This window comes from Crotalus tigris, unplaced genomic scaffold, assembly GCF_016545835.1.
Source record: "Crotalus tigris isolate CLP2741 ecotype Arizona unplaced genomic scaffold, ASM1654583v1 scf7180000024339.11422700, whole genome shotgun sequence".
Classification (NCBI taxonomy): Eukaryota; Metazoa; Chordata; class Lepidosauria; order Squamata; family Viperidae; genus Crotalus; species Crotalus tigris.
This window is the reverse complement of record NW_024100509.1, coordinates 1,990,398-2,017,269: the sequence shown is the minus strand read 5'-3', so window position 1 is coordinate 2,017,269 and position 26,872 is coordinate 1,990,398. Positions and strand designations below refer to the sequence as shown.

General features: G+C 42.5%; 2 protein-coding genes and 1 long non-coding RNA gene across 6 annotated transcripts in view; 2 read left to right on the top strand and 1 right to left on the bottom strand.

Moving 5' to 3' along the window:
• CFAP61 (cilia and flagella associated protein 61) overlaps positions 1-11,042 on the top strand; it is a 139,442-nt gene extending 128,400 nt beyond the window's left edge. For all 4 annotated transcript variants that reach the window (XM_039325868.1, XM_039325870.1, XM_039325869.1 and 1 more), the window contains one exon: positions 8,282-11,042. In XM_039325868.1, the coding sequence (XP_039181802.1) occupies positions 8,282-8,482 (201 nt within the window). In that variant the 3' untranslated portion in view covers positions 8,483-11,042. The remainder of the gene's footprint in view (positions 1-8,281) is intronic.
• Positions 9,664-17,881, bottom strand: LOC120300194. The gene is made up of 2 exons (XR_005554585.1): positions 15,231-17,881; positions 9,664-12,150 (listed from the first exon to the last, which is right to left on the bottom strand). It is a non-coding gene; the product is annotated as an uncharacterized LOC120300194 (long non-coding RNA).
• Positions 17,882-22,526: 4,645 nt separating this feature from the next.
• Positions 22,527-25,569, top strand: INSM1 (INSM transcriptional repressor 1). The gene has a single exon (XM_039326133.1). The coding sequence runs from the start codon at positions 23,009-23,011 to the stop codon at positions 24,401-24,403; it is 1,395 nt and encodes a 464-aa protein (XP_039182067.1). The 5' UTR covers positions 22,527-23,008; the 3' UTR covers positions 24,404-25,569.
• Positions 25,570-26,872: the final 1,303 nt, after the last annotated feature.

Genomic DNA, 26,872 nt, shown 5'->3' with positions numbered 1-26,872 from the left:
ATTCAGATGTACCGCTATAGAAATCAAATCAAATCAAATCAAATCCAAATGGTTTTTGCATTCAATGAATGTTACCAGATATAAAGTTCTTTTGCTTGCGGATATTTCATTACCTGACTAAGTAACATCATCACTGCTTATATATCTGGAGTTTGCTCCTTGTTTATATACAATAGCCCTACCAGTGTTGGTGGGGATACCATTTTCTTCTTGGTAATTCCTTGATTACTGATTACCCCTCCCCTGGGACTCTCAGGCCTTTTCACCTCAACTGGGTCCCCATAGGGTTTGGGCCTCCATCCCACCCTCATTACCCATAGTGCACTTACCTTTTGAAAATATCTGGAGCTCCAGAGCTTTCCACAGTACTGCATAGAGCGGTTTAGGAAAGCAGAATAGTGCAGCCCATCCCAGAAGTGAAGTAATTATGGGCACACTAAAAATGGCGGCCACTTCCAGGAGCCATCCATGTGGCCTGGGAAAAATAGCCTGCCCTCCTTTCCCAACATGAGCTGTTGAGATCTTCAAAAGATAAGTGTGCAGTGGGTGATGGGAGGTGGGGGTAGGCCTGTTGAGTTGGGATGGGGGAAGAGAGACAAGGGTGCTATAACATGCCTGCAGTTAGTCATAAAGGCAAATGACCACTAGGGCAGTGAAGCAGCCGTAACTTCAAAACAGTGTCATAAGTAGTTTTTGTGGGATTTCTCATAACTTGGTTACTAGTATTATCTATATTTGTTTATACAAAGTCTATACCTACAGGCAATATGCTTGTAAGAGGCAAGTGCAATCAGCTCTTCAATCTACTGAATAATTGGAACCATGCATTTATTTTTCCAATGCTGAAATATCAGTCTTTTAGCCATATAAGGAAATGGAGAATCCATGTACATCCGCGTTTCAAATATCATGTATTAGGTACAGGTAGTCCTTGACTTACAACAGTTCATTTAGTGACCATTCAAAGTTACAGTACTGAAAAAAAGTGACTTATGATCATTTTTCACACTTATGACCATTGCAGCATCCCCAAGGTCATGTGATCAAAATTTGAATGCTTGACAACTGATTGTTATTTATGATGGCTCCAGTGTGGTCACCTTTTGCAACCGTCTGACAAGCAAAGTCAGAAGCCAGATTCACTTAACAACCATGTTACTAGCTTAACAATTGCAGTGATTCACTTAACTAGGATAAGAAAAGTCATAAAATGGGGCAAAATTCATGCAACGTTTCACTTAACAACAGAAATTTGGGGGTCAATTGTGGTCGTAAGTCAAAGACATAGTTCAAAAGAATATTAGCCTCTGAAAAATTTAGGTTTTTTGCACAATCATGTTTATATATACTACTACTTGCTAAGTAGAGGACATAGTAGAAGCATTTATCTTAAAGCAATGGTCCCCATCTTTTCTGGTTCCATGGAAGGGCAGCAGCAGCGTCAGGGGCATAGGAGATAGTTTCACATGCGCAACCTGATCATACACACACGCAAATAAAGCCTGCCACTCACCTGCCACTTGCGCCATCTGGTTTCCACCTGGCCATAGACTGGTTGGGGATTCCTGTCTTAAAGAAGCATTACCCTTACGTAATACATTTCCAGCAGTGCAGTTTTTGACAGTCCTTTTCTATACAAATGTAATGGAGTCCAATAAGTTTTAAATATTATTTTTTGTTGTGTAAGTAATAATTTGAGGCCCACTTGCTATAAATTGTCTAGGCAATATAGGAACCACTAATCCTTTATTTCACTCATTTCTGAACATCTGCATATTAAATCGATTTACTGATAACAAATATATATAAAAACTAATAGGTATTTTAGTTCTAAAGGATTTAGCAGTTGTTCTAATGTCCCAAGTGTTTCAGAAGCTAAAATGCTACTGGTCCAAACAATGTAACAATGTAAATATTACCATTGGGTAATATCTGATAGATGATATTTGTCTCGTAACACAGAGTATCTTCAAAATTCATCTTCAACATCTGTCAGTTGATTTAAAGACAATATCGCATTTTCTATTCAATTTTTCTAAATCCCCATCCTTTTCCTAATTTTTGAAGTTGGGCTTTCCCATAAAGTCAAATTGACATGAGAAAAAGAGTCAAATATATTTTTATTGCACATTCATAGCTTTCTAACTGACATTCTTGTTTCCAGAGATACTAGAGTTTTAATATATTTAGATGCTAATATTATCGATCCAACCAAAGGTGTTATATATGTATGTTCTAAAGTTATCCCAATTGGAAAATTAACGTGATTATTGACTTCCAATATGTAATACTTGACAATAGGTAAGAATGATGATATAGTTCCAGATGTGGAAAGCTGAACCCTCCCATTAACTGGTAACTGCATTTTCTGTAAAAGATATTTTCTGATTTGAAAAACCCATAACATTTTTCTAAGCAGAAATTTTAATTTCTGAAAATGTTTTCCAGGTATGTAAACTGGAATTCCTAACAGAATATAAATTAATCTGAGAATAATATTCATTCTGGCAACATTCCCCTTTCCCCAGAAGATAATTACTTCTGTCGATCAATTTCTAAAGAAATCTCTATATATATTTTATTTATATTACATGTTAGTAACTAAGTTATATTCTTTGATATACACATACCAAGATAATTAATGGAGATGGTAAAAATGCAGAATTGATATTCCTTAAATGGATGTGTAATTTAATTTATTGGCATCAATTCTGATTTGGACCAATTAATAGAGTAATCTGTTATTTTGCTAAAGGCATCTATCTTTTGCATCAACACAGGGATAGTAGAAGGAGGTTTAGAAAATGTGTGTTCCAGATGTGAGAGAAATAAAAAATAATAATAATAATTCGGTTTTTGTCTTCTTTAATTAATCATGATTTTTTTTTTAAAAAAAAAAAAAGAGGAGGCAATAGAAAAACATAGAGATAAAAAAACTGATATCTGGACCACTCTCCAAAGTCCTAATTTCAAAATATCTGTGAAAGCTCCTGATAGCCTTCATGACTAATAACTCTGAATAAATCCATGTGTATTGCAGTCCTAGTTCAAAGTACACAGGTGTCATCTAAAAAAAAAAAATACTTAGAATAGTATCTCTGTCATACTGTTTTGGGGGAAGAGGGATTTCTGTGTTGATCATTTTTAGCTAAAAGAGCAATAGAAATTTGGATAAAGATTAATAAATCTGTGTTGTATTGGGTAGTTTGGATATAATGGAATGACGTCTACATTTGGAGGCAAAAAAAATTATGTAGGTAAATTAAAGATTCCATTAGTAAGTTCTTTTTTCTATTGATTTTGAATCGACTATCAATTTTTGTAGCATAAGACAAAGTTCTGATCTCAGTTCTTCCAAAGTAGGAGACAGGAGCTAATAAGTTATTTTTAAATATGCACATATTCTAGATTAAACTAAGGTTTAGATCTTGGTGTCTAGGATGTTAACTCTTTATTCTGTCTTCCAGCAGGGGGCTCTGCAGACTTCAAGTCAAAATTTTAAATTTTACTAAATTAATGGTCCCTCATTCATTACAGTAGTTTAAAAGAAATTTGTCGCATCTGGTGTGAATGTACAATTTTTATTCAACCTATTAATTCATTTGATCCTCATTGCAATACATCCCTTCTTAATCAGTATGGTGAAATTTGTCAAGATGTATGCAGTTTTGAGGAAACTATAAATCCAGGGTCAACAGAAGGTGACCATCTGGTCTGTTCATTATCATCTAAAATAAGTCCAATAAGTTAAACTCATTGGTTGAAATAATGATGTAATCAATTGTATTGGTACCCAACTCCCAGAAAGTGTTCTCTAACTATTACAATTAACTTGCAATTAGCAATTAACTTAGACCCAGTATTCTTCAATATCTTCATAAATGATTTAGATGAGGGAATAGAAGGGTAAACTCATCAAATTTGCAGACAACACTAAGCTGGCAGGAATAGCCAATACCCCAGCTCAGGATCCAAAAAGATCTTAACAGCCTTGAACAATGGGCCCTATCCAACAACATGAAATTTAATGTAGAGAAAAGCAAGGTTTTACACTTAGGCAGGAAAAACCAAAGGTACAAGAATAGATTAGGCAAAACCCGACTCAAAAATAGTAACTGTGAGAGGGACCCTGGAGTCCTAGTGGATGATCACTTAAATATGAGCCAGCAATATGTGGCAGCATCCCAAAAAGCTAATACAATCCTTGGTTGTATAAATAAAGGCATAGAATCAAAATCATGTGAAGTATTAGTACCGCTTTATAAAGCCTTAGTAAAACCGCACCTGAAAGATACTGCATTCATGTATAAAACATGAGACATGGGATGCAAATGCAAGGTCAGCCATAATGAGCTTAGATGTCTTTACACTAATGCTCAGAATTTTGGGTATCAAACAGGGAGAACATGAAGTCCTAGTATATCAAGGCAGATACAATATTATTGCTATTACTGACTTGGTGGGATGGCACCCGTGACTGGAACATGCTACTAGAAGGATATAAATTGTTCAAAAGAGACAGAATTAACTCAAAAGGAGAGGGGGAGGAATTGCATTGTATGTAAAGAATTACTACACTTTTACAGAAATACGCAATACTAGGGATGAAAGCCTTCTTGAAAGCATTTGGATGAATACCGGAGGAAAAATAAATGATATTGCCATAAGTGTGTAACACAGGTCACCAACCAAGCAGAACTTTTTGCTAATCCAAGGTACACAGGAAATACGCCATTGTACTAATGTGGGGCTTTTAACTACCCTGACATCGTGGGAAACAAACTCTGCAGTGAGTGGGAGATCAAACAGGTTTCTGATGTGCCTATTTGACAACTTTGTCACTCAAAAGGTGGAGGTGGGAACTAGAGGGTCAGCTATATTGGACTTAATCCTAACTAACTGGGGTGAAATGATTGAAGGAGAGGAAGTTGTAGGAACTGTGGGAGGAAGTGACCATGTCATACTAGAATTCACTATAATTCAGGACCAGGTGACTGAACAACTCAGACTCTTAGACTTTAAGAGCTGACCAACATACTAAGAGAGAGATTAGGAAGTACAGGTAGTCCTTGACTTACGACCACAATTGAGCCCAAAATTTCTCTTGTTAAGTGAGACATTTGTTAAGTGACCATTTTATGGTTTTTCTTGCCATAGTGAATCATTGCAGTTGATAAGTTAGTAACCTGGTTATTAAGTGAATCTGGCTTCCCCATTGACTTTGCTTATCAGAAGGTCACAAAAGGTAATCACTTGATCCTGGGACACAGCAAAAGTCATAAATATGAACCATTTGCCAAGCATCTGAATTTTGATCACATGATCATGGAGATGCTGCAAAGCTCATAATTATGAAAAATGGTCGTTAAGTCACATTTTTCAGTGCTGTTGTAACTTTGAATGATTACTAAACAAACTGCTGTAAGTCGAGGACTAACTGTATTCCATGGATGGAAGTCCTAGAAAGAAAAGCATTTCAGGATGCATGGGAAACTGAAAAATGAAATAACTAAAGGCCCCCAAAAAATAATAGAGAGAAGGAAGAACAAAAGACATCCAGACAAAACCAGTATGGTTACTTGGTCTTACTGAGTTTATTTAATTGGAGTTGTTAGGATTAATTCTTAAACCTTTTTGAATGCAAAATGTGTATTTTTCAATTGTTTTATGGGCTTTTCTCCAAATATTTTATTCATATTCAGCCTACAGTCTGCTTCATTTGTCTGGAAAATGTGCTACCTTTAATGTAAAATGGATTGAGAATTATCTGGAATATCTGGCCTTAACGTGTTCATACTTTGTCTGTTAGCATTACTTTTTTTTATACCTGGGATTTTCCTGGATATTGTCTTTACTTTTGATACTTTGGCATTACCAGCTAAGAACCTTTCTCCAACTAAAGATAATGCAGCAACTTAATCCTTTTTCGCAGAATGAAATTTTGTCAGATACCTTTATTACAGCTCATCTGAATTATTATAATGCACTTTACCTTGAGCTATATTATTGCAATCTTTGCTTTTCTGCTATTACTTTATTTAATGTTTTACTTTATTAGCGAGCCTTTTAGAAAGGTGGATATAAATATACAAACATATTTAATATATATAATTTTGATCTCTTAATCTTTCATAAGTACATGTTTTATTTTTCTGAGAAACTATTTTCTATGTCACTATGTTCTGAGTCATTTCTATACTGTTCAGTATAGTCTATTGTTCTTATCGTATTTCATTTTTTATCCTTACTCTTTGTAACTGAGAACTCCAATTTTTCTCCTTCTGTGATTTTTCGGCTACTATTAAATCCCTTTTTGTTTAATTTTTATATTCTTAATACTCCCATTAAGTCCACCGCATTCCTGTTTCCTTCGTTTTCCTTAGCCTGGATACTGCTATACAATTATCATCGTCGTCGTTGTCATTTTCATCATCATGAGATTCAGCCTGATTGGCTGCTGTACCAATATTGCACCATCCAAGATGAGGCGAAATGCAACTTATGCCAACGAAGCTGTATTGCTGAACCTCATCTCCACTTATTTCCACAGCTTAGAGACAGTATGAACTCTTGTCAAATCAATTATTTGAGTAATTTTTGAGCCCTAGTACTAGGGTAGCCTGGAGGATTTAAACATATATTAATGGTGAATAAAGCACTGTGAGCCCACTGTCAAACATAAGATGAAATCCTGTCAGTGTAATTGCATTAGTTTCTGTGGATCAAATTCCTTTTCTATCTTGATCAGTGACGCAATAGGTTGTCAGTACACTGGATGTTTTACAGAAGTACGCTGTTAGTGTGAATCATATGTATTTCAATACAGTGAACACGTCTTATTTCTTTTTCAGTTATAATTCAAATGGTTATTTTGAAGAAAGCAAATACATCTGGGCATTAAACAATGCTATATGTATACAAATATATAATTTCAGTATATCCTATTAATATGATTTGGAATAGAAAACATTATTGATTTTGGTTGTAATTTATATAGTACAGGCTGCATTAATGGTGCTTTACAAAATATCTTAAAAGTAAACCTTCTGAGTTGAAAGATGATATAACTGATAAAGAAAAATGGGGAGGGAAAAATAGTAATAACAATGTAGCGTATATACATTTTCCTTTCTCATTATAGATTAATGAGAAATTATCCTCACACGGTTTATCGCACACTTGTGCGATAAACCTTGCACTTTCACTAGTGTCAGGTTTCCCTAAATCTGAGTAATAAAAGTGTTTTGTCATATTTGGTGGTCGTGCAGAAATATAAAAGCTTTTTGGATTAAGATATGGTGGAATATTCAGAGAATTTTTAGAAGGAGGGTAAAATTTACTCCACAATTATTTTTATTAGGTATAGTTACTGATTGTGATACAAAGGAGGTTATATTGATGTTGAACTTGATCACAGCCGCAAGGCTGTTAATAGGACAATATTGGAAGAAGGAATCTTTGCCTACTTTGCAGGGATGGTTTCTTAAAGTGTCTTATTTGGCGGAAATGGCAAAGATTTCGGCTTTCTTAAAAGAACAATCGCAAGAGAAATTTCTTGCTGTTTGGGATAAATGGATAAAGTTTATACAATTTAAATTGGATATAAAAAAATATCATCTAGCTTTTTTATAACTTTTATTTTTATATATACACATATATTTTAGTGTTATATTCTTTTTTTTTCATATAATTTTTTTATTTTTTTTTTAATTAAACCTATATTCTGCTCTGGGAAGCTCCGGGGGGGGGGAGGGAGTGGGGGTTTTGGGGAGGGTTGGGGAAGGGTTGTTTTGTTTTGTTTTGTTTTGTTGTATTGTTTTTTTTTTGTCTTTTTGTAAAAATTTATAAAAATTTTTAATAAAAAAAAAAAAGTGTTTTGTCAGCCCCGATTCTATTGAAATGAACATGGCATGTGCTAGGCAGCACTTTGAGGATCAACTGGCATGTCTGCCTGCGTTCCAGGGAATGTGGTGAGCAGCTGCTTCTCTGAATTTGTTGTCAGGGCTTTGGGAATAAGTGAAGGTGAAAGAGAGGCTTAAGAGAGAGCCTCTGGCTAAAGACACAAAGCAATAAATCCCAGGTTGAGTTTGGTTTTAGATTAGAATTCTCTTTTTGGTGCAGCATTTTACTAATGTGTGCTAAATTTATTTATGTGGGTTATTTTGAAATTCTTGTGCATTACTCCTATTAGGCGGACAGAAGATGGTGATGCCGCACTGAGCACTTCAGTCAAGCTAATGATTATCTTTAGACATTTACTTGTCTCATTTCTTACTTATAGGAAGAAGATACACCTTCAATGCAAGAACTTGTCCGTCAAATAGTAGAAGGTGAAATTTCATTACTTGAAAGACCAAAGACATATCTCAAACAATCCTTTAAACAAAGTATATGCAATAACATGGTACAAAAAAGCATTCTCAATTATCTGAATTATAATAATTATCATCTGCCAATGTTTGCCTGGCCAGGAATAGTTTAGGTATAAATGACTAAATATGACTATTCTTGCAATGAATATACAATTCAGCAAAGTGTTTAGAAATGACGTGTAAATAAGCTCTAACTTTTTATGATTAGCCAGTGAATAAGATAGAGCTTGCCATTTAAGTATATGCTATTTGTACACGTTAAATCATTAAACATAAAAACAAAACAAGCCAACCATCCTCTTAGACAAGGGTATATAACCACATGTGCAGATATATTAAGACAATAGAATCAGCTAAAGTTCTATTTATCTGATCCGAGGCCAGCAACTTCAATAATAAGGTATGTCTCAGTGCTACAGACTCAATGATAAAGTAAAATAAAGTATGTCATTTCATCAATCTGACTCTGCTTCTAAATGTTGCTACTTTTCAATCCTGTAGCCTCCTGGGCAGTGCTGAGGACTCCCTCCCAAGCAGAATTTGACAGATGGCTAGTGAGATTTGCATATTGCATTTTAGCTTTTTAATTGTTCATTCAAAATGCGAACTTTGTATCTCTCTGTCTTCCTGGACAGAAGGTACATTGTAGTAGGAGGAAGGTCAGTTTTCTAATATACTGGTTAGTGACCTGGCAGCTGCAGGGTTAACTCTCTTTCAAGGGGCAGCTCAGAAACTCTGACCAATTGCAGATTAGCTGCAGAAAGCAGTGGACTGTTTCAGCCAATAGGAAGGGAAAATCACCAATCTAAGGAAAATGAAGTGACTAAATGTATACCAACTGATAACATTTCTATTTATACCAAATGATGAAAATGAATTGGTATAGTCAGGTGCAGAACTGAAGAGTTATCAACAATTCTGGCATAAACTAAAATCTTTTAAAAGAGATGGGATAGTAGTATGAAGAGATGGTCAAAGATGGAAGGTGGAGATTACAACAAAGGTCTATCAAATGATCTGCAGGCATTTTTCCAGTAACTGCTGTTCTATTCAGTCAGAAAGGAATAAAGGATAATCTTATACATATCGTATTGTGACTAGTCAGCAATACCATAACATCAGTGGGGCTATGAGGAATAGGATTGTTTCTTGAATTATTTGAGGTTATATCATGTAATGTGAAAAGGTGTGTATTGTTTCATTTTAGCACTAAAACAGAAGTACACAGAAAGCTTTAGAGAAGTAAAAAAGGTTGTGTACACAGTTTAACAAATTGTGCACAATTCATTTGTTTGATTGAACAATTTCTCTGTACTTGCCATATCAGTGACATTACAAAACAGTGTACAATAAATTTAAAAATGAAACAAGTCAAAACTATTAAAATAATAGTTTAAATTTTTAAAATCACAAATAAAAGAATACCTAAGCCTACGGAGCTAAGTAAATTGGCGCATGGATAACTATCCTTGAATTAATACTCAGATGCCAGTACCCAACTGTTACATCAAAACATTGTAGAAAACTCAACAAAAATTTGAATTCTGAATTTGCACCTAAATTTTTTTAAAAAAATACTTTCATTAGAATTTTATTGCGACATAAAATATAAAAATATAAAGAAAAGCAAGAAAAAGACAAAAGAAAAGAAGAAAAAGAAATGAAAAAAAAAACCACAGAAAGTTGACTAATTCCAAAGGATGGCTGCTAATGAGAAAGATACCTTGTAATTTTGGCGTGCTGATTCACACTACACCAAGAAAAGTGAACTCCTATTTGGTTACTCACTGAAAAACTGATTGAAGTCAATGAGTTTAAGTGCTCCAAGTTCTATGCAAGTCTATACAATTTATTCAGTTCAGGTAAACATATTTGATCTGATTCAGTGTGATTATGATTGATAATAATTTCAGATATTTGAGAACCTGTCCTATTTGCTAGGAAGAATATTAGTTTTTCTTACTGAAGGTATTTTTCCACTTAAACCTGGAGATGACTGAAAATGGCTTAAAAACAGTTTTAATATTTTTTTTCAAAATTATGTATATATATTTAAATAAAAAGTAATTGGTCTGTGCTTGAAAGTAAATCAAGAAGTACCGTATTTTCCGGCGTATAAGACGACTTTCTAAACCATGCAAATCTTCTCCGAAGTCGGGGGTCGTCTTTTACGTCGAGTCGTCTTATACGCCGGAAAATACCATATTTTCCGGCATATGACGACTTTCTAACCATGCAAATCTTCTCCGAAGTCGGGGGTCGTCTTATACGCCGAGTCGTCTTATACACCGGAAAATACAGCAAATGACATAAAAGAAAGGTTTCCTCCATATAGTTAAGGTTTAGCTTTTATAAGTCCAGAAAATAATAAAAATAAAACATTGGAAATTTTAAGAAATAGTGATAGTATTAGATCAAGAAAAACTGATTACTTTACATGACAAAATATTTTGAGCTTTCCATCTTTTTTCTGAAAATATTTTTGTAAAATACATATTTTCTTCATTTTAATACTATGTTAATGACTTCTTCTGTTTTCTATGTTTGCCTATCTTCTTTTCCTAAATTGGGAAAAATAAACAGATGCTAATTCCTTAGAGTTTAATAGCTTTGTTCCTTTTGAAATAAAAATAAAGAACAACAGTGTCATTATTGTTTGAATAAACTATATTTACTAAAATGGGGTTTATTCTATCACTTTAAATTTTTCAAAAGTGCTATATCCCTAGTCTAATTTTATTCAATAGAACATACTTCTCTGTGTTCAGTTGAGTTTGGGGAGGGTATACAAAGAGACTTTCTTCTTGCATTAGTTCAGTTTCTTAGACTTAGATAATTATGATTTTGGTTTGGAGTGATAGTAAAATGCTTATAGATCCTCCATTTCTTTTAGAAGATACTGTTTCTCTTGTTTGTTGTTCCCTATTCTCTACATTTTCTGATATTATGCTTTTTGGTCTTTGTGTGCATAAAAAACACTGTCTTCATTAGTAGTGTATATTGACATAATGTGTCAATTGTACATCATCTGGGTATGTATGCCATGAGGCTTCTGAGATCTCCAGAGTGTGTGGAGGAGTACTTGGTGCGCTGACTTATCAGTCCTGCTTCACCATCACATTCTTCCTAGATTTAATATCTTCTCCTTTTACCTACTCCTCAAATGCTTCTTGTCCATCAGTTCCAGTATTTCCAACACAATGCCGTAGGCACCATTGTGCTCATGGCCGTATTGAGATTCTTGCTAGGCTATTTATCTCATATATGTGGTCAAAGGAAAATCTCCATATAGCTGCATGAGGAGGAAGCATCCCAATTAAATATAACTGGGAAGTTAGAATTCTACTACAACAAGGATTCTCCCTTGGTAGGAAGCAGTCCTCTCCTACTAAACATCAACTGAGGAGTTAAAGTTTACTCTTTATATCATATGCATACACATGCTATTTTCAATGGGAGAAGGCTTTAAACACTAGAACTATTAAATAAGTAAAAATGAGTCAGTGTGGTATAATGGTTTAGGTTCTGGACTAAGACCATGGAGGCCCAGGCTCTGGTCCACGGGTATCAAACTTGCCACCTCACTTGACGTGTCACGACGTATCATGACTCTTTTTGCATTGCCGGCAATGGGGTGGATGCAGTTTCGGTATGATGAAACCATCCTGCAGGCTGGCAGTTTGACACCCCTGCTTTAGTCCTCCTGTAGGTATGAAAGCCAGCTGGGTGACCTTGAGCAAATCACTTCCTCTCGTTCCAAATTAGGGTCAGGGTCAGTCTGCAAGAAAATAATTTAAAAAAACCTTCATCACATCAAGCAAAATCAAAGCTTTGTTATAAGAAATAGGCAAGCATAATGCAAAAACATGCAGGATAGACACTAACAACAACAATATAAATAATTGTTTCTCATTGGCAACTGTAAGATGTGTGGACTTCAACTCCCAAAATTCCCCAGCCAGCATGCTAGCTAAAAACTTCTGGAAGTTGATCCTTAAAATTGCTAAGATTGAAAAATAATGATATAAATACACAATTGTTGTTGTTGTTAGTTGTGAAGTCATGTCCCACCCATTGCGACCCCATGGACAACATTCCTCCAGGCCTTCCTGTCCTCTACCATCTTAGACTCTTATCAGGAAACAGGGTCCACAGGAATGCTGAAACTCTATTGATGTAGGCCAGTGGTTCTCAACCTGTGGGTCGGGACCCCATTTGGGGTCGAACGACCATTTCACGGGGGTCGCCAAACAATGCAGTCTGCCATTTTTTTCCCCCTTTTCCTTAACTGTGCTACTCCCTTTTTTTCTATTGGCTTTTGAAAGCCAATAGAATAGACTCTCTTGAATAGAGTCTAATTCTATTGGCTTTCAAAAGCCAATAGGAATTGTCCAGGCTGTCTCTGCCCTGCTGAGCCCACCAAAAGTCCCATTCTGCAAACGGTGCTGCACCAGTTGAGTAGTCCTCGACTTACGACCGGTTGAGTAGTCCTTGACTTACGACCGGTTGGGGGTCGCAGCATTAAAAAGGTTGAGAACCACTGATGTAGGCTATACTGTACATGAATCTTGAAGGAGGATTTTCGTGTTCTTTTTAACCCTTTTCCATGGATCCCAGTCTATAAGTCTGTCTTTCTGAATGTATGTGCTCTTCACTGGCTGGATTTCTGCATTAAGCTTCATTGGTCACTAAATTATTCCTACATTTTGGATTTGCACAATCCATTAAAGCTCACCAAATGAACTATAAAATGCTTGGCTACAAAACATGCAAAACAAAAGCTGAGAGTTAGACCTTTTATTGATCTATTCAATGTCATCTTGCAAAGTAGCCCGCCACTCTTTTTCTTTATATGTCCCTCTTTGCCTATCTGATCCTTATGTCTATGGGTGGCCCTTGGGCACTTTTCATTATATGCAAAGTAATCACACATTTGTACTTCAGTCTTCCATAAAGGGAACTAAACTCCATAGAGGCTACGAAGAGATCTTCCCTTGAATAATGTCCCTCAGCCTATAAAAGGTATGTAGTGGAAGCGTTCTTCACTTTTAGAGGTTAACCATATTCCTGTCCATTATTTTATCAGCAACGATGATCTTTCACATGGCCCTTTTAAAAAATGTCACTTGTGCTCATGATCTCGATTTAATCAATCTTAAATGAAGATCTTCACAAAAGAATTGTGGTGGATCAAAGCTTCATCCTTTTTGGTTTGCCATTCCAGTATCACATATCAGATCAGATGTCCACAAGAGGAACATAAGCACACTTTCCCAATCAGTCTTCAAAACAATATCTACTGAGGTAATATATAGCTATTGTTACAAGTGCCTATTAACAGTCTAATCCCTATAAATTATTCTAATAATTTTGCAGATAAGCAGATTTGTAGTTATTGCTATATCTAGCATATTTCACAGAATAACCATCCATGGACTGTTAGAAAATATGTTATCTGAACTTAATTTTCACATAGAGTTTTATTTAAAGGTTCTATATTTTAATATTCAATTTTTTTCACTGCATTCCTGAATCATTAGAAACCATTTTGGTATGTAATTTGCTGTTTTCATTGCTGATTTCAATTTTGCTTTGTTTCAAGTCAGCACAATAGCTAGATGTCCATCGGAAGGAGATCAGGGAAGGTTGTGCATCTTCAAACTGCCTGTGGACGGTGCCAGAATGGGAGCACTAATACTAACACAGCTAAGGGTGACTTAAGCCTATCTTGTCGATGGGCTCACAGCAAAATTAAGACCAACCATGAGTACAAGGAGAAATTAAAAACAAATTGCCAGGGATTGTGTAATTGTATGTGTACTGAACAGCAAGGTGGGAAAAGACCCAGCAATCTGTATTTTCTAAGAAAAGCCCATTTCCCAACTTTCCCAACTGGAGTAGTGCAGTGGATTAGACTTGGCTTCTATGTTTGCCAGGACCTACAAGGCCAGAATCTAAAGTGAGCCCTGCCCAGCCTTAGGGTGATTCCCTGTAGATTGGGATTGCAGGGGATATGTGAAGCAGAACCGCAAAATGCCTCTTTTCTGAAAAGAGGTCACAGGTCACAAACTTAGCCAATCTCCTCCAACTGTGAATTTCTAACACTGACTCTTCTCCAGCTCTGGCACAGAATTAGCGCCCGAGGTGCTTGGAAGAGGTTTATACGTTCTTCTCAGCAAGTAAGAAGGAAAGATCGGAAGAAGATGTAAAACATGCTTATATTATTTTCCGACTTGAGGGGGGGGGAGGCAAAAAGAGGCAAAACAAGAGAAGGGAGGCGGGCTGAGGACAGAGCTGGGAGTGGGCTCAGTCATGTGTGAGAAGCTGTTGATTGTTCTAGTTGAGGAAAGAGATGGTAAGGCCGGATAAAGTGTGCTTCGCCCCTAAGGGAGGAGGAGGAGGAGGGACCGCAGCTGTATGCTAATGGACACGAAGCGACGGCCTCCCTCATTAAGTAGAGAGTAGGCAGGGAAGGCACACATCGCTGAGCAAACACATTTGCGCCGGACAAATGAAACACGCGCGCCCTTGACGCACCGCACTCCCGCACACGCCGCCACAGAGCAAAGGACAAAGAGCCCCCGAAGTGGAGGGCCAGCGATATGGGAGGGGCGCCCAAAGCCTGGCTGCATCTCCTGCCGCGGGGGCGGGCAGCTGGCGCCTGACCTTTCCGCTTGCGATTGCCTGTAACTGTCTGTCTCTAAGCAGCTTCGCTCGAAAGTTAGCGCCGAGGTGGCTTGAGCTGCAACTCCACCAGCGATACCCCCCCCCCCGTTCCTCCTGGGCGATGTTTTTTTCAAGTTTCTCGAAATACTTTCTTCAGGTTGAAAAAGGCGATGGAAATCAGGCTCCGCTTACCCGGAAAAGTCTTTGGCCCCGGCTTCGTTGAGGCGGGAAATATGGCCCAGTGTATTTTCCCGAGGCCAAGTGGGCCGTTTCTTCTCCTTCAGGCCGCTTGGCTCCACTGGCCCTTCCGGGGGGCTTCAACCTCATTTGCCACCAAAACAGGCGAGTGAAGAAGGGCTGTGTCTTCACGGGTTCACTTCAATTGCGGTGGGACCCAAGCTGGTCCCGGCATTCAATGCGCGGACACGAAAATGGAACAAGAGAAAATAGGAGCTCTCTTCCTCCCCTCCCTCCGTTTCGTGGGTTTTGTTTTTTCTTGTTTTCGTTCTTTCATATCCCCCCTTCTTTACGGCGTAATTATTTAAACGGGAGATCCGTGGCAGCTTTATGCTAATAGCGCCGAACAAAAGAGGGAGGTGGTTGACAAGCGAGGGAGGGAGCGCAGCTTAAAAGGAAAATAAGGGCCGAAGCCGGGCACGGGGAGGCGGGCGGAGGAGTTCGCGTGTCTCTCGCGTGTCCCTCGGGCTGGCACAACAATCGCTAATTCCTGTGAACACAAAGGCCTCTCTCCCGAGGCCCCGCTTGGCCCGGGTCAAACAGTACTCAGCAATGCCACCATTGTTTCCGCCGCTCAGGGAGTAAGAGCAGTGGTTCCAAAGCCGAGGAAGGTGCACGATTAGCCCGCCGGAGAACAGCAGGGAGGAGGAGGAGAGAAAAGATGCCGAAGGCTGCTCGGATCAATGGGAGGGCAACCGGCGGCCTTCCAGATTTACCCAGCGAGGTGCTGCTGCGCGTTAATCTGTACTGCGTGATTTCTTTCCCGAGCCGAAAAACTGTGGAAGGCCGCTCCCCATTACACGTAGATGCTGCTTGCTTTTGTTTTTTTTTAGCACACGTAATACAAATATTACGTGTGACTAACAACATAATGACTTTCGATTTTTGAGATTCGTTGTAATTATACTAAAACATAACAGCCCAAGTGGCAGTCAATGGACACATAAGAGGGGTTGTGAGGAGGGTCGGGAGTGCACCTTTCCGTTTTACCACCTTGCATTATTAGGCAACTTTTCAGAATAGTTCTGTTCTTTATCTGCTATAAATTCTCCTCATCCTGAACCCATATTAAGGAGAATGGTGGATATTTTTCCATCCAGCAGGTGGATCTTGATTGCAGGGGAAACAAAGCTAGAGAATTCGCTCTTCTTCTATCCGCTTGGGCTACAACAATGAGTAAGGAAGGACAAGACCACTAGCCAACCTCATTACTATGACAACATGGTCTGGCAACAGGAAGAAGCAAAATTTATGCCAACAAATTTTCTGATCCTCACATATTGGTGGTGAACAGTTTAACTTGACTGTCAGGAGCAATCCAGAGAGGGAAGTAATTAACAATGATTTGCACTATATTTTACAGTATATGAAAATACTAAGCAAGAGTAGTGGGAATAATGAGCATTTAGAGGTAGATCAATCTTTGTCCATTGAACAAATGTTTCTCTTGACTTAAATGGAAGTCTGATGCTGGAAACAAGCTAGGAGCAGTTGCTAGGACAGAACACAGGAGACACCAGGACATTCTGGTGCTGATGTCAATTTTAAGTGAAGAATCAAAGGCAATACATGACCCATACTTTGTTTATTGTCATTATGCTGGAGGTGGCAGAAACAGTTGTGATATGGTAGAGAATTCTGGTCTATCCCATTTTCCCATTTTAATGTTTGTACCACAGACTCTGCTAAAGTCTGCTGCAATGGGACCACAATCAGAACAAAGAGATCCTTAGCTAGAGAGTTTATAGGGTGCAAATCTTGAGCGTGCACTAAGAAGGATAGAGCAAGAGTGGCAAACAGAGAAAGTGCCAAGAACCTAAACATTTACCTCCTGCGTTGGAAAGGATTTCATGGCATTAAATAATATTTTGACTCCTATTAGTTAGCAATGCCAGTTGGCCAGAATGCTGGAAGGCAAGCATAACAGATCAGATTTATGTATTGCTGAACATTTGGATGAAATACTGCCAGTCTGATTTTCTGGTACTTCTACAAATAAGAGAGCCAGAAGCCTTAAAAATGGCAATAATTCTGGGAAGAAGCTTGGAGTCCTGGCTTCCTAGGAGACTTATTGAACTCCTATACATGATCTGTTTTCACAAGGAGTGTGGTTTGTGCATACGTATGACGTATGGTATGATGCGTATGACGTCAGTAAGGGAAAATTCATGTAAGAAATGGGAGAGAAAAATCTAGTCTGCTCTACCCCCTTCAGTGGAGTGCCTTGGTGACTGAAGGAAAGCCTTCAGATGCCACCAATCCTTGTATGTACTCAGAGACACAATATTTTCTGCTTTACAGATCCCAAGTACTGAAACTAGTCTTTTCTGGTTAACCCTGCTATCCCCATTTGAATAACAAGTAAGCAATTTAGCTAAAAGTTGCCAGTGACTCATTTAATATCTGGGTTCACACAGCACACTAAATCAGGCTGAAATGGTGTTGGATAGTTTGTTGTCCAATATATTGCAGGAAATGCTATGATTGTCTTAAGCATATTGAGCGATCCAGACTACTATTATCATATTAAGCTATATTTTAGTTATTTGAACATAGCATGTGTTACAATCACAGCTATTGCATTTTGTTAACCTGGTTTAGTGCCAATTGTAATGTGTGAATCCAGCCAACCAATATTTCTTTTAACACTTGGTTTGCAATGTACTGTAAATCTTCCATTAAAGAGAGAGTGATTGAGTCACAATTCAAGCGAAGCTCAGAGCACTTCATGGTACAATCCTATACAAGTTTATTTAAGGCTGGCTGAGTCCAAACAATGCTTAATTTCCAGGTAAATTGATTTAGAAGGTCCCATTTAGTTTTAGTAGGAGAAAGAGAAAAGTTAGTATTTTTCACTAGAATATATTTATGGTGGATTCTATTCTTAATCATGTATATGCTCAACCTGGTGCTTCTCATACTTTAGCCTAAATTGATGGGATCTACATTCCGATACACTACACTGAAAATCCTCCACCACGATTTTTCCTTTTAATGATTAACAACATATTTAGCAATATTTTTCCGTCACTGTAGCACTCAGAAGCCCATTCTCAGGATTATTGCATGGTTGGATGAGCTGCTAGAAGATGCCATAAATCAGTGGCCCCCAAATTTTTTGGGCACCAGGGACCAGTTCCTTGGAGAGAGGTTTTTTTCATGGACTGGAGAGTGTGTGGTTTCATATACTGGCTGCATCCTGCAGATGGGGCTTTGCTTGTTTGCGTGGACCAGTTTCTGACATGCCTCGGACCAGTGCGGGTCCATGGACTGGAGATTGGGGACCCTTGTTATAAATCACTAGTAGGAATCACTCTTTGTTTAGATATTTTGGGGGGCTTTGTGCTTGGCTGTAATGTCACAGGAAACTCCATTTTTCATCCTCTTTAAGATTCTAGTACCTTAAAATCCAACCAACAGAATTTCACTCCATAAATTTCACTCCATAATTTGTGAAGTCCAACATCTCTAGCCCTAATCTCTGCTTCTTCCATTAGAGGCATTCCTCACTGCTGTTGCTGTTCCACCTATTTTATAATCTGCAGAAAAAAATTGTTGTCCCCACTGCTGCTCCTACTACCAGTCTTCTGACTAGTGGCTAGGTAGGGTTATTCTACATGGGCAGCATAGGAAAGATGGCTAAGACCTCTGAATCTACTGCCTCTCTCTTTCAATATAACACCATCCAGCCAGAAAAACAGTCACCAGCACAGATGTCTACCAGTGGATTCCTCTGTGCTGTTTGGGAGGCAAGGAAAGCGGGGAGGAGGTATGGTACTATCACATCAGTTTAATGCTATTTCAATCTGCTACAATATTCTATTATAGTACCATTTCACTGTTATTCTACTTCAAGCCCAGACAGGTAGCTGTGTTTCATGTGCTGCAGCATCCAATTCCCTAGGGAGACATCAGAGGAATGGTGGTGAGCAAGGTCAAGTAGGGACCAGGGAAGAAGGCGTGCCCTCTTAGTCTGAAATGGCCAATAAGCATCTCTCTGACCCCATTGGCTGTTGGTCACCTGACTCTGTCTCTGATGTAATGGGTGGAGCTTTGAGGCACACTGGTGGTAAGGGGGGAAAGGCAATTTTTAACAACAGTCCAGCTGAGTTCACCTTGTTTCAGAGGAGCAGAGACTTTCAGAGGATGCTCGCAAAACCGCAAACTGGTTAGATGCAGGTGGAGGAAGGCCTCGGGCTGCCAGGCATCCTAAGATGGTTGCTTGCAAAAATGAGAGAAACTGGGTTCTTCTCCCTGACTAGTTGCACACACTTCTGCAAGAGTTGTTTGCACTTGCTTTGAAAGATGGTGCTTGCCATGTTTCTCCTTTTTCTCTCTTTTCAGTGCAAAATCTTAAACCAAGAGGGTTCACGTTTATTTTGATGTGGCATTGGATAAAAGGCAAAAAAAAAAAAATCCCAAGCATAAAGAGTTTACTTTGTATTGTGTGTGTGTGTTTAAAACCTCTTACATCTTTTGTGTCCCCAGCAATTTGCTTAAAAATTAAAATAACCTGCCTTGTATTTTAAATCCATCTAAAATTTAGTGACAACTGTACAGTACAGGGATCAAATTTAATTGGGACAAATTACCAATGCATTTAGCCCTGGCAATTGAAATCTGAATGAAGAGACTAATTACAATTATATTAATGGTGTGTGTTGTTGAGGGGGAGAAGTTATCTGAGTCACTACAGAGAATAGTTGAGAAAATACACGGAGTAGATACCCTACAGATTACAATACTGAATCTTGATAAAGCTAGTGAATTCAATACTTTCCCCTGCTATAAGAGAGAGAGAAATCACCTAAAGCGGGAAGTGCCGGGTTAGGTGGCTCTTGTCCCTTTCTCTTCGGCCTAGTGCCGTAGCCGGCCCTGAACAAATCCATGTTCTGGTTAACTTCATAGCAGTCAGCAAAACGAAACGCGCCGGGCCCCCAATGCTTCCCATGAACGCCCTTGAAGGGCGACTTGTAGCGGAGCGAGCCAGCGCCGGTAAAGCGAGTACGAAACCGCGCGGTGTTTCTCCTCCCCCTCCCGCTCTTCTTTCCCCGATTACGCCGTCCAGTTTGCGTTTTTTTACGGGCCAGGCGCAAAATCTGGCGGGAGGACCTTCTTGTTTCTAAGGCCTCCCAGCGCCCGAAGGTCCGAACTGGCTACTAGCGCTTAGGAGTTTGCGCGGAAGGCTTAGCGCGGAGTCTCCAGTCGCTGCACACCCCCCCCCCGCTCCCTTCCCCCCCCCGCGGCGGGCCCCCAGCAGCACGCGCCTCTTGCTGCTCCAGATTGGCCGCGGTTCCCTTTCAATACCCAGAGGTTAATTTCCTTGACAAAGGTGGCGGGGGAGACAGAGGAAGACCTCCTTGGGCAGACAGACCCTTTCTCTCTCTCCCGCTTTGGCTACTTGATTAGACCCCTTGATTTAGCATCAGATGTCAAACAGCAAAATGCCCTCACTGGATTAAAATGCATGAGCCCCCGCCGGCTCCATCCTTTCTCTCGCCCCCTCCCTGAGCCGCCAAGGGCGCCTTCATCAACTTTAAAGAGTCTGTATCAGAATGGCGACCCACCATCAGCCCACTTAAATCGAATGAATTCGGTTTTGAACCATCTGGTGCTTTGAGAAGGAGGGGGCGATTCTCTGCCCCTTTTGAAATGCAGCTCAGCTCCTCCTCGAAGATTGCTCAGGAGAATATCGGATCATGGCCAGAAGGTGGAAAGAAACAATCCTACCAACCGGCAAGAAGCCGAGATAAACGCACTCGGTTTCCAAAGAATTCTGCTCGCTGTAATTACACGTTGCAGGGTGGCAAAGCGGTCAGAAAATAGAATTTCGAACGTGGCAGGCAGAAGGCAGAGGAGCCCAGACGCGGCAGATGGGAGGGGTCCTCGGGTGTTGCTTGAGGGGCCCCGAGAGCCTCTGATTGCAAGGGGAGGGGAAACGGCCTCGCTGCTTCCCTAGCCGGGTAGAGCGCTGGCCAGGAGGGGAATTTAAGCCGCGGAGCTGCACAGTCGCCGTTGTTCCAGAAAGCCGCCGGGTTTTGAGTCGGACTTGTTGCAAAGACTAGTAGTCAGATCCTCTCCCTAACTAGGATCTGACGACGGCTGGAAGAGACGGAGCACTTCCTCCCGCCCGGATGGTCTTAGAAAAGCAAAAGCTTCATTGGGCAGGATGCTCTTAGGCCCATGGTGTTACCTGTATTTACAGTCCAATTCTATATCAAAATGTCTCGTCAAGGCACAAATGCTCAGTCCACGCATTCATAAATACATTAATGCTTGAACGGGGTAAACAGTTGAAGCAGCAGTGACATGCGCACCCCCAAGGCAGCGGCGCTTCCTTCCTGAGCGTCTGCGCCACAGCGCACAGCTTTGCGGTCTGAAACAGCCACAGGTCTCCCCGGCAAGTGGTTGCAATCCTCTGCTTGCGTTTTTTTCGCCCGGGCTAGAATTGGCAAAGGAAATCGCCTAGGTGCGCCTGGGATTTCGCTTCCCCACCCCCACCCCACCGGTTTAAAAATAGCAATACCCCATTGAACTTTATGGGTTTACTCTCGAGTAGGATTAAGCCTGACGGGCAGAGAAGGGCGAGAGAGGTTTTTTCCTCAAAAGCGCCAGCGCAGCCGCAGTACTTTCTGCGGACAAAGCTCTTCGCCGCGAGAAGCTTTTGCCTCGGCGAAGACAACAAGCGTCTGGAGGTGCGGCCGGGCTCGCGCGCGTCGCCTTGTCCCTCTTTCCTCCTTCCCTCTCCCCCCTCCGCCGCCCCCCATATGTGGCGCTGGGCTGCTTCTGTTCAGCCACTAGAAGCTCGCGCGCCCCGCGATTTCTATAGCCGTTCCTTTCCTCAGGATTTTCCTGGCCCCAGAGGGCTTTTAAACAATTGGCGCCCTTCTCTTGCTCCGCACCGTTCGCGGCTCCCGCCTGTATTTTGCCCTCTTCTCGACATATTTCGACTCATTCTTCTCTTTTGTTGCTATTTTGCTCGCGGAGGTGTGGACGGGCTCTCTCTCCCCCCCCCAACTGCCAACACACTCGTCCTCCCCATCCCTTATTGTCATGTTGATGGGTATTTCGATTTGGCAGCTCTTGTGCCCCGCCTGGAGAAAAGACACAAAAGGGAGGCACGTGCGCCTTCCCATAGAAAAGCAGCAGACCGTGAAAGGAGGCGGAGCTGGGCGTGTGCCTTTTGGGGGACAAGGAGGGCAGGGGGAAGGGAAGACCCAAGAAAAGAAAAGGAGGGGGAGGGAAAACGAAAAGAAAAGAGAAGCGCCGAACCCCTCAGGTACATCTGCTGCGCCCTACCTAGCTCAGCCACTAGCTCGGCGGGCGCCTGCCCCCTTTCTGCCTCAAAGCCAATGGAGCAGCCGCGGGAAGCGCTGATTGGCTCCGGGGAGGAGCAGGAGGCCAGAACAATGCTGTCCTCCCCCCTTAAAAAGCGGGCGGTGAGGCTGGGCGACTGGGGGGGCGACATCACCGAGAGGCGGCGGCCGTGGCGCTCTGGCGGGGACGCCCGGGGAGTCCGCGGCAGCACAGACTGCGAGCGTGCGAAGTGAGGAGGCGAGGCGAAGCCTCCTCCTCCACCACCACTTCTGTTTCTCTCTCCCGCTTGGCTCGGCTGACGGAGGGAAGGCGGGGTGATCGGAGAAAGGTCAGCTGGATGCTAGAACCGCGCTTGCCGCTCAGAGACTGAGGCAGCAGCATCCCCAGCCGCAGACGCCTTCCGGAGCTGCCCGAGGATGCCCCGGGGCTTTTTGGTGAAGAGGAGTCGCAGACCTACGCCCATCTCTTACCGGACGCGTTGCTCCTGCTACCCGGCCGCTGGGCTGGAAGGAGGCGATCCGGTGCAGCTCTTGGTTCCTCCACCTTTTCCCGCCCCTCACTTCCCCAGCGCGGCTTCTGCCTCGGAATCCGCCGAAGCGGCGCTTCTGCCTGCGCCCGCGGTGCCGCAGTTTGGGACGCCGGAGGGCCCCTCTTCTCCGGCGCCGCTGCACAGTCCAGCGCGAGCGGTGAGCGAGGAACGTAGCCTCCACCTGGCCTCGCCCGTCTCGGCCGAGTCCTTCCCGGCGCCGGAACCGTTACTCTTGGGCCCTGGAGGAGACCTCAAGCTTTGGGCAGTCGCGGCCGCCGCCGCCGCCATCGCTTCTGGCCCGCCGCTTGCCCCTCAGCGCAGCCATGGGCCGAGCCCAAGCGTACCGAAGCGGTCTCAGGGCAGAAAGGCCAAGGCAGCCCGCAAGTTGCACTTCGAGGACGAGGTGACTACGTCGCCGGTGCTGGGGCTGCGGATCAAAGAGGGGCCGCCGGAGCCTACTCCAGCGTCGCAGCAAGCGCAGCAGCAACAGCAGCCGCCGCCGCCGATCGGCTCGGCCGCGGGGCTGAGAACGGGGAGCGTGCAGCCGCTGGGCGAATTCATCTGCCAACTGTGCAAGGAACGCTACCCGGACCCGCTGGCTCTGGCTCAGCACAAGTGCTCGCGTATCGTGCGCGTCGAGTACCGCTGTCCCGAGTGCGACAAGCTCTTCAGCTGTCCGGCCAACCTGGCCTCGCATCGCCGATGGCACAAGCCCCGGCCAGTCAACGGCCCGCCGACCAAGGCCAAGCCTGTTCCGGAGGAGACTGCCAAGGGAGGGGGCGGCGGCGGCGGCGGCAACAGTAGTAGCAGCAGCAGCGAGCGGGATACGCCGAGTCCCGGGAGCGGTGGGGGCGGCAGCAGCGGAGAACCGGAGGCCGCCGGAGCCGAGGAATTCACCTGCCCGCGTTGTGCCAAGCGCTTCCGACGCCAGAGCGCCCTGCGTAAGCACATGCCGCTCCACCACGAGCCCCTTGACGGCTTGTCCCAGGCTCGCCCGCTTCCCGAGGCCTGTCTGGAAGAGGCGGCGGCGGCGGCCGGCCACAGCCCGCTGAGCTTGTCCGGGGAGTGCCACCTCTGCCCAGTGTGCGGGGAGACCTTCCCCAGTAAGAGCGGTCAGGAGCGTCACCTGCGCGTGCTCCATGCCGCCCAGGCCTTCCCCTGCAAATACTGCCCGGCGACATTTTACAGCTCGCCAGGCCTCACCCGCCACATCAACAAATGCCACCCCTCGGAGAACCGGCAGGTCATCTTGCTCCAGGTCCCCGTGCGCCCAGCCTGCTAGAGGGAGTCCCGCAGTGCCTTGCCTCCAGCACCAGCGCCGCCCCGCCCGCCGCCCACCCGCTAGCCCGACCTGCGGAATGGCAAGGACTTCGCGGGCCCTTCGCACCTTTCCTGCAGGAGTCTGGCCGGGTCAGTTTGCCAACCGGCGATAATCCTCCTTCAGCTGCTGCTGTTTCGTAGGGCTCTCCTCCCCCCCCCCTCACCGACCCCTGCCAGCCGCTGAGCATCTGTGTGATGCTAGGGTTTAAGGGTCCTATCTGTGCCGCTCGGAAGGCGCGCTCTGGAGCAGCCCACCCCTCTTTTGCCTGCACCCGGAGCTGCTCCAAAGTGTCCGAGCTATTTTAAAGAGAGAAAAAAATTCCCGTTCTCTCTCCTGCTCCCCCGAGTGAATCTTAAGGAATGATGATGGTGGATGCCTTTACATTTCACAGGCTATGAACTGAACATTTACCTACTTGATTAGCTTTATTATGGCTTGTGAACTGCTGGGATCTGGCTTTACCTTTTTGTTGTCGGTTGGTTCGTTTCAAATTTTATTTTGTATGTGAACAAAATCAAACCGCTTAAAAATATAACTTTGGTTAGTATAGCCACAATTGCCTTGACTTTATTGTTGTTGAATAATGTTGTAGACGCTGCCTTAATATTATAAAATGCCAATCGTTCCTGGTTTCTTTCTTTTTTGAACTAGAGATATTTGTTGACACTGTGTATATGTTGATTTATGCGCAATTGTTATTTATTGGTTATTTATTAATCATGGTGTTTATATCATTTTTGATGTGCTTTGCCTTTCTCTTACCATTTCACTGTGCTCTTAAGTGCTGCAGTCCCAAACTCACTTCCCTGGAAACAAGTCCTTCTGAAATGTGTGGGGCTCATTTCTAGGTAAACATACATGGGATTGCATGATTACCTTCTTTTTTTAAAAAAACAAAAAAACAAATCTGCCGAAAGGGATTTAACTTTTATATCTAGAATAAATCACACAACTGCAACTCTTATTCTTGCTTGGAGGGCTCTCAAACAGCTCTGCTTTTAGATGCAATCTCTTTTCTACACACATTATTTTCTTAACTGTTAGCTATTTATAGAATGCTTCAATAGAACTGTTTTAACTGTATAATTATTTATTATTCAAATAAAATATTTTCAAATTCAGGTGTACATTGGTTTTTCCCCCCATGTTTCTATGCTTTATCCATTCCTACAGAATGGCCTTTAACCATTCTGGTTGGTCAAGTTTACTCCATTGGGATTGCTGAGGCCACAGTTGAAAAAGAAAAGTTTTGTGTTTTTTAGTAGTTAAAACTTAAGTTGCAAGCTGGCAATCTGTGATTTGGGGGGGGGGAGAGCATCTCTTTCTTCAACCTAGGTGCAAAGGCCTAATAAGTATCAGAGCTCACCACATTCATTTCCAGATTTCTCATTTCATTGCCTGAGCTCGGCCCCAGAAACAGAAAGAGGAGTTAAACATCCCTTGGAAAAAAAATGCAAAGTGACTCTAGTGACAGCACCAGCCTGGTGGCTGTCCTTTGAGTTAGACTAAGGGAGCATAAACACAGTTAAACACGGGTGTTTTCTAGAAAAGTTCTGCTCTCTAGAGAACCTTGAAGCACTCTGTCCTGCTGCAGCTCACCTTTCAGAGACCTATTTTCCACCCACACCTAAATTTCATTTTCCTCTTATTGCTTTATTGTACTGAATGCAAGAAACCACTCCAAAGTCCTGAATTTATCAGTATTTTAATGCAGGAAAATGAATAAACTTATTTTGGGGCAGATTTTCCAAATAGTTTGGAAGTTCTTTGCCGGAAAACGGGGGGGGGGTCTTCTGGATGCTGTGGAGCATGGAGGGAGAGGAAATATCTTCCAGCACAAGTTGTTGGGCAGAACAAACTTGCAGGAATCTACCAGTTCCAGGGAAAGGAAATGCTACCAGGCCCCATAGAATTCAATGGTGCGTACAGAACTACAGCCCAGTTCTTGGTGGGTTTGTTCCCGGTGAGTCTCATTCATTTTAATGGAATTTCCTGGCTGGATGTGAGGTGATTGGTCAGAGAAATCCAAAACAAGGGGAAAATTGCTTTTGGCTTGAACCCTCATTCATTTCCAAAACAATCTGATTTTTCCCCCCTCTTGCAGACCAGTCTCCCTTCCATGGAGGCCTGCAGAACGCCACTATCTCTTGCCTGGTGCCCCTTCCAAAGGCAGGGGCTCTAGTGGCCAAGGAGGCTCTGCCTGCACACACATCGGCCAGGGGGCCACGGCTGCCCTCCAGAGACCGAGGCGGGAACTGCGCAGAAGGGGAGCCGCGGAGGTCGGGCCAGGCCAGGTGACTCTGAGGACGAAGCTCTGGGTTTTCATACAGGGTCGCCCATTTCCCGCCTGGCCACCGCCCCCTTCGCTAACGGTAGCTGCAGCTCCGCAGGCGAGGAGGCGCGTCGTGCAAGGCGCACCTCAGAGGGAAG